Source organism: Priapulus caudatus, unplaced genomic scaffold (assembly GCF_000485595.1).
Source record: "Priapulus caudatus unplaced genomic scaffold, Priapulus_caudatus-5.0.1 Scaffold2116, whole genome shotgun sequence".
In the NCBI taxonomy this organism is placed as follows: Eukaryota; Metazoa; Priapulida; class Priapulimorpha; order Priapulimorphida; family Priapulidae; genus Priapulus; species Priapulus caudatus.
In genome coordinates, this window is record NW_014579177.1 from 19,354 (window position 1) to 27,915 (window position 8,562).

An 8,562-nucleotide genomic window follows, 5' to 3' on the forward strand; every position below is an offset into this window, starting at 1 on the left:
CTGTTGCGATCGTGTTGCGATCGTGTTGCGATCGTGTTCCGTGCGTAGCGTACAGAGAGAGAGAGAGAGAGAGAGAGAGAGAGAGAGAGAGAGAGAGAGAGAGAGAGAGAGCCAGACGTCAATACCTCATAATATTGAGCAGATGCGCCCATTTTCGATTTACACAATATCTCTTCTTCGCTTTTTCCATACAAAACTTCTAAACAGTTCATAAAATTGATCATGGTCAGGTAAAGATTAGTATTCCCTCTTGCTTAATGAAGTTTATTCGTAGCACTCGATCATCATAGCGTGATAACTGCTTTCGACATCTGTAATTAATCAGAGGATGCTTCCAAGTTTAGCTTCTTCGTTCCTGTCATCCCATATTGGAATTCTCGTCCTTCCTTTTTCGTTAATTTCGAAAGTGAACTATTTTATTATCCGCAGTAGTGTTCTGGCTAATTGGTTGTCTCTCTCCGTCTTCGATATAGTCCATTACACATTGAAGACTAATCTTCATTCGGTTATCTCGTATCACGCCAAATACGGTTACATATATGTTACGCGCAAATGGGAAAACTGAAAGAATCTGCACGAAAAATACAATAACTTGACGGATGGACTTACAGAATAAACAGGCGCTAAACAGAGAGGCGTCTGGAAACCAGCGATAATTCTCTAACGACAAGTAACCCAGTTAGTTTATATACGACTATGAATGAAATAATATTATAGTTTGCAGATCAAGAACTTTGTCATGAACAGCTGGACTCTACTTTTAAACAGATGGCGCGCCAAGCGATTATGTGTTTAGACGGGATTTCCTGTCTCTTCATTTCAGCGAAATAAGAGATCTTTGAGAAGGTGAAGAGACGGTTAAACCAGTCTATTACCTGTTTATATCATACCTCGTGCTATACAATCGCAGAAACAAACGAAATGCGAAGAATTTAATTTAATTCCTCATAGAAATCGAATCGCTCCTACAAGCACGGCCGCCTTCATACAAGTAAGTCATACAAGTAAGAATAGCTGAGCGAATGAGTTTGACTCTTGTGTTGAAATATATGTCTCTAGCAGTTAGTATAGCCATAGACATAGCCATAGCCATAGGCATAGCCATAGGCATAGCCATAGACATAGCCATAGCCATAGGCATAGCCATAGGCATAGCCATAGGCATAAAGGCTATAGCGATAGGCTATGCTAATTGGTTCTTTATTATAATATTACTAATAACAATAACTGAACTAGCATAGAATAGATAGCAAAATGTTGAGCTGGACATAACATAAGTTTGTTCAGTCTCACTTCTGACCTCTACATCTAATCTATATATGGTTACGTCGATCTGTCACTCTTGACAATTACTCAACGGTACGGTACCTGTTGTGTTACTCACCTGTACAATCATTGAAGCAATCCCCACTCCCGAGCCTGAGAGTGAAAACTGAAGTGTACTACTATACTAGCTGGCTGTAGTCTAACCAATAAAATGAATAAATAACCATATACCTAATTTACCCTATTCCATATAGTTTTCCTATTATCTATATAGGGTTCTAGAGTAGAGAGCGCATAACACCATAATTTCTACCCCTGTTAGCATATTACAGTTTAGAGACACTACTGTCTGAGACAGGTGAACTGAACTTTCACTCAGCATGAATCAGATGCCCATGGTTGTGGTGAAAGCAACTGACAATGACCAGAGTATTTCAAGTCACAGCTTCACTTCCACGTGCAAACGAGCAGACTGTGGGGAGGCGCATTGCACCTAACTTGTTATCAGCTTATTATATGCTTGTCAGTGGCGAATCTAGGGGGGTTGCCGTTCAGCCACTGACTAATGCTATGATACTATAGTAAAATGGGGCCGAAAATAAAAAAAGTAAATCTGCAGGCTGATAGAAACTGGGTATTTCCCCTGTGACTACACAGCTGCCTGAATTTTCCAGGTCGGAGGGGGGCATGCCCCTGGACCACCCTAGCACCGCGTGCCTTAGGCACGCCTTCACTCAAATATCACCCCTCCCCCTCCTGAAAGCTAGGTCCGGCCCTGCTTGTTTGCATGTGGTTAGGTTCAGTCCCTGACTGCGTGCTACAACGTTACTATATATGCTGGGTGGAAGCCGTGAGAATTAATACATCACCCCTACATGCCAGCATGCCACTTTTGGAAGGCACGTTGCTGCACCTAACTCATTATTTTTAAAATATGCACGTGATGGTTTGTTGTTAGGACTTACTCTGTGAAGGCACTGACTATAGTTGTATGATATATCTTGTCACAATACCCATTGTAGTGGACACCAACAAGTATCGGAACATAATATAAAATAGCAGATTCCATCGACTGGGTTCAAGTTACAATTGTCTGACTCGTATCAACGTTATAGGAGCATTGGCTGCACATAATTATATGGTCTTTACCATCATCAACCTGATCCTAAACCGAAGCTTAACACAGGCCCTAAGTTGACGTCTATCCCTAACTGTATCCCTAAAATTAACCCTCTCATTAGTCATTACATATGGCGATTCTAGAGTAGGACCCCAGGTATCCACCTCACATTTTCTCTAAATAAGATTAATATTTTAATAATAAGATTAATAGTAGATAATTAATATGTGTTTTTGCATTTTTTAACATTCTGTCAGTGAATGTCAAGTTTGTTTTTATGTTTACTATAGATATGTCCTTGCTGGGCCGTTAAATTGGATTATATTGGAGGACAGTGATTATAACCACTGGAGTAAAGTTATCTTAATAATGCTATGTATGTAATAATGTAAAGTTAGTTTAATTATGCCTTAATGCTGATTAAGGCATTATTAAACGAACTTTTCCGATTGCTTAAATCAAGATGCCGATTGCTGATCTGTCCTCAATCAGTCACAATCACCACAAATAATTTTTGGGATGCAGGATTGAGGGTATATATTCTCCTTCCGTTATTAGACATGGTCTCTTTGGAAGATACTTTTTCCAGTACTTTTATCAGTCGGTTAATTAATATGGTTGGTAGAGAAATATATAAGTATATATAGGCTTTAGTGCAACAAAAGATTTTAATGGTACATTTTAAGACGGCTGGCACACTCATTTCCCAACTGTTTTTGTTTACCCAGCCAATAGCTTTTTTCAAAGACGGTAGCGGCAGCGTATTCTTTTCATTGCGCCCCGGGGGGAGATTGGCCGTATGAGTAATAGACTGGTTGTACGCATTAAGCTATTACCTGAGCCTGTGCCCCTTGGCTTGCTTTACCTTAAGTATTACCTGGCCTCTGGTCCCAAGCAAAAATGAGGGGTGGCTAAATCCGAAGGGTAGGTGGAGCGAACTTTCGAAACCGCTTTCGGCGACGAGAGGCAGCGAGCGGAGTCTCGAATAACCGGAGTATGCATTTCTAAAACACGCTCACTCGTACCCGTGGCTCCCGTTCGCGTAGTACACGTACGAGCGCGGTGTAGTCTATCGTCCATGGTTAGCCCCGTGACGCAAACGGGCGGTCCACCCCCGCGTTGAAGATGGCTACGTCCGCAGCCAATGGATTAGACTAGAGCTGGAGTTCTCTACTGCCAGTCTACCGGGGTTCGGAGTCGTAGATCGGCACGTCTTAGCAGCCCTGCTGGAATGCGGGCAATGCACCTCTTCTAGCACGCGCGTGATTGGCAATCAACAGTGAGTGTGTGGAGGTTTGCTCGTTGCTATCTATCTACGGTGGACGTTTATGTATTTCGCCGCGGTGAGCGTGGGAGAAATTCGGGCCGTATCATAGCTGGGGAAGCAGCAGCAGCAGCAGCGCGCGGCCTATTGCTGGTGAGTGAGTGTACGTAGGCGCGAGCGCGCGTGATCGGGGTGGTGGTGGGTGGGGGTGAGGGGTTGGGGTCGCATGTACATGTACGTGCGCGCGGGGGGGGGGGGCCCGCACGGGGGGGTGCAGCCCGCCACGGACTTTTACTAGTACTAGCTTACGCGAGCGTGTAGCCTCTGCGCTGGTTTTAATAGCCTCAGCTGAAAAGTCAGTTATAATACTAATAGTACGTCTGGGACGTACGGAACTATCGTGGCTGCCTGCTGCCCCCACAGACGCACGCAGTGTGGGCCATGCAGCCGACGCTATACATAGTACTACTACTAGAGACTACACACAGTTCCAAAGCACGCTGTTCAAACAAGCGTACGTAAAGCGTACATAAGCGGGCAAGATATGAATATTGCGATAGCGCGATGGCGCACGCGGTGTTTCGTGGCTCTGCGCGCTGGACCAGCCTTCGTACGTGCATACAAGAAATCTCGCCAGAGATCTTAGAGTTAGAGTGTTCTCTCTAAAGCCGTTCACACGCGTGCGACATAGGTGTGTGTGTGTGTGTGTGTGTATATCGTACCGGACATATAGCGGTGAGTCCTCTTCGTGCATAGCGGCTATTAAGGGAGGTGAGTTAATTTTAGTGATTTAAATGCGTACGTGTGGCGAACATGACAGATGTTGTGTAAACATACATATACGTGTGTGCGCGAGCGAAGTGTTATTTGCGATGTCATTGGCTTACCCCCCCCCCCTACCCCAACTTGCTTTAATTTACTGTAGCTTGATGAATGTGTTACACAACGAATACGAGTCTATATCTTACATAGCTCTAGAACTATAGTATAGCCCTTCGTTCTGCCACAGGCCTGAGCCACAGGCGTACCACGTACAGGCCTGTGGCAGAGCGAAGGGCTATAGTTCTAGAGCTATATCTTACATTGATGACGCCTTCCATACTCTACGCCCATATTTGAATGCTCCTTATAGTACCTTTATGATTTTGTTTATAGTTATAAGCACGTTTTTGTTTCGTGCACATATGGTGTTACCGTGTACATTATACTATAGATGCGTGGGCAGAGTACAGTAATTTCGGAAGGATGGTGAATATGTTCATTCATCAGATAAGCAGAGTAACTATAGCTGACTCATATAATTATGAGCAAGAGCAAATATAAACTATATTTACAGTTTACGTGTTCTTTGTATGAGTTATAGTCAGATGATATATATATATATATATATATATATATATTATTTGGTTTCCAAGCAGATCAATTAGAATACTATCATTACTATACTAGTACTACTATATATACTAGGTATACTATATGCTATATAGTATACTATATTCTATATACTATATATACTATTATATATACTATTTACTATATATACTATATACTATATACTATATACTATTAATACTATATAGTATATAATATACTGTATACTATTTACTATATACTATATACTATTTACTATATACTATATACTACTATACTAGGTATTATTAGCTCTTGAAACTATGAAACTAGCCATGCAGTGTCTTGACAGTCGTGCGTGTACACGCCTGTGTGTGCGTGCGTGAGTGCGTGTGTGCGTGCCTGTGTACGTGTGTGTTTAATTGTTATATATATATGTCATATATGCACACTAATTACTGGTGATATTATGAAAATCTACCGATCACAACACTTCCGTCGCAAGAAAATACTAAAGGCCACACACCCGTTGAAGAAGTGCAATATGACAGTATAGGTTACATGATTTCAAGTAGAGATCATAATGCTGATAGGGTCTATGTTCCCCAGGGTACTGCTGGAACGTACCCTGGGTACGGTCCGCTTTACCGGAACGTACCCTGGTAACTATTTGATATGGTTAGGGTTAGCGGTTACTTAGGGTTAGGGTTATGGTTAGGGAGTAGACGTAGGCGACTCCCTAGACTCGTTAGTGGAGTAGGCGAGGTACGGTCCAGCATATTAGATATACGTACCAGGGTACGTTCCGGCCAGTACCCTGGGGGACATAGACCCTCTCAGCGATAGGCATGGTGAATAATAATAGCAAGGTGCTGTAAGTAACTAATACTAATAGTAATAGTAGGCCTATAGGCTATAGAGAAGCGGCAGCAGCTCAAATCTGGCTGCTCACCTATAGTCTATACCAACACGTACGTTGGAGTACGGAGATACAGAGACTTCACGGCAAGACGTCGTGTGCCTTTCACGTATTGAGTGTGTGGTGGTGTGTGTGTGTGTGTGTGTGCGTACGTTGCGTGCGTGCGTGCGCGTTCGTGCGTCGCGTGCGTGCGTGCGTGTGCGTTAGGCGTGTTCGTGTGCTGGCGTGGCGGCAGCGTGTTGTGCGTGCGTGTGTGCGTGGGCGTGTGGTGTGTGTATGTGTGTGTGTGATTTTTTGCGTGTGCGGGTGCGTGTGTGCGTGTGTGCGTGCGTGCGTGCGTGCGTGCGTGCGTGCGCGTATGCGCACGTGTTTCTGCGTATGTTAATAATTATTGTGAAACCAGTTTACGCTAGCTGGGCGCGTTTAGCATTGTCACGAAGCTATTTATAATTTTTTTAAACAAGTTTTAATTCAGCTCGAGTGCGAGCGTGCGTGGCAAGATTTGCACGCGGAATTTAAAGTACGCTGAAAGTTACGTGTGTAGGTCACGGTTTCTTATATTTGCGTTCGAAATGGAAATCGGCGTCTAATTAACAAACACAGGTGTGTTGGGGTTCCGCGTAACGCATCCTTGTTGTTACTTCTGGGAAAATTTTCATGATTAGTCACATATATACGTACGTTTGTGTACATATACCTTGTAGAGTACAAGTACATGCATGTGTTCCTCTGTTACCTTGCTATCATATCAAACCTGGCCGCTGTTTGTTTTCCTGACAGTGTCTAATGTCTATACTGTCTGGCTAGGTGGGTATAGGGTGTACCGTGTTAGAGTAGTAACAAGATTAAAATATGAGAAAGGTTATCGATGTGAGACCAGTATATAAGGTTTCCACCTAGCACTTGTCAGTATATACATGTATTCAAGTAAAATCAGAACCTCGATCATTTTCAAGAATTCGTCAATTTGCTCTGAGTTTTAAAGAAGGAAACCAGTTAATTAAATCTCATTTATTGGAGAAATAATAAATGCAATTATGCAATAGACTATGATCTGCTGTTAAAACTGTGAATAATAGCTAGTTGATTATAATAATATGAGTTATCACAAAGTTAGTATAAAATCATAATTTCTTAGCACACCAATTAAGCTGTGCTTTATTCATTAATTGAGTGCACTTTCTTTGAGTATTTGTACTATTCTTGCAGGCTTGAGAAAGAAATGGCACGGGTTTAGGAAATCCTAAATAAAGGCTTGAACTTCTTAAAACTTTAACTAAAAATCTTGAAAAACTTGTAAATTTTAAAACTTCGGGATATCTTCGACAACTAATAAAAACAAACTCACTATATACCTAGAAACTTACGAGAATGTTATTTTTCATTTTTACAGAACGTGGACATATAATGAGTGGTATGCTGTAGTAGACGTACGGAGGGAAAGTATACTAGTATAGACAAGTTACACACGTGTCGCGACTCGAGTCACGCTCGTAGGATATCCTGTGAGTGTGACTGTCCAGCAACTCTCGAGTCTCGTACGTTAGTCGCGGGCGAAGCCATCATGGTTACCGCGTCGTCTGCCCCGGCGTTGATCGTCGTCGCCATGACGATCTACGTCTGCGTGTCACCGGTGTGCTTCGCGGAGCTGCCGCGGTTTCGCGCGGCGACGCCGACGCAGCGAGTCGTCGTCGACGCGCGGACTCACAGCGTCATCGTCGGCGCCACCAACGCCCTCTACCAGCTCACGCCCGAACTGACCGTCATGTTCGAGTACGCGACCGGCCCCGCGTCGGCGGCGGCGGCCGACTGCGCGCCCGACGCGATCGCGTGCGACGACCGCAAGGGGGTGCCGGTGGACAACGTGAACAAGGTGCTAGCGATCGACGGGAACGCGTCGGTGCTGCTCGCGTGCGGAAGCGCGGGTCTCGGCGTCTGCACCGCGCACCACCTCCCGAACGTGTCGCACGCGCGCGCGATGGACGCCGCGCACGTACCCAACCTCGTAGGGGGCGCCGGCTCCGTCGTCGCCTTCTTCGCGCCGGCCGCGTACCCGCCGTACGACGGCCGCGACGTGCTCTACGCCGGCGCCACCTACGACGACCGCGCCGAGGAGCGCTTGCCGGCGACGGTGTCGTCGCGGCAACTGCGTTACGGCGATGAGAGCATCCGGTTGGACTACGCGGTGGACAAGGCGACGACGCTGTCCTACATCGATATGCTGGGCGAGTATCGCGCGTCGTACGAGATCCTCTATGTGTATGGCTTCAGCAACAAGAACTTCTCCTACTTCCTCACCGTGCAGCGCGTCAATCTGACGTCGGACATCTTTGAGAGCCGGCTGGCGCGCGTCTGCCAGGTGAGTGACGTTCACTTGTCTTTCGTGGTCGCCAGGGGAAAATTTTTTTTTTTTACGGGAGCTCTTTTTCAAAACTTCTGTGGAAAAAATAGAGCTCTCGTCAAAAATGTTACGGGAGCTGTTTTGAGCCTCACGGGAGCGATTTGGGAGGTTTGAAGAGCGAATCGCTCATCGCTGCCGTGTATTTTTTACCCTGCTGGTCACGTCTCCGCCATTCCTGGTAGCCTGGCTGAACTGACTCCATAAAGCTGGGTTTACACTACCGAGTTTGTGTTGCCGAATTC

At 45.0% G+C, this 8,562-nt stretch overlaps 1 protein-coding gene across 1 annotated transcript in view; it reads left to right on the forward strand.

Annotated features, from left to right (window-relative positions):
* Positions 1-7,684: 7,684 nt before the first annotated feature.
* LOC106818250 (plexin-A1-like) overlaps positions 7,685-8,562 on the forward strand; it is a gene marked incomplete at its 3' end in the record, with an annotated part of 8,260 nt that continues 7,382 nt past the window's right edge. The window contains exon 1 of the mRNA XM_014822971.1: positions 7,685-8,278. Within this exon, the coding sequence (XP_014678457.1) occupies positions 7,685-8,278 (594 nt within the window). The remainder of the gene's footprint in view (positions 8,279-8,562) is intronic.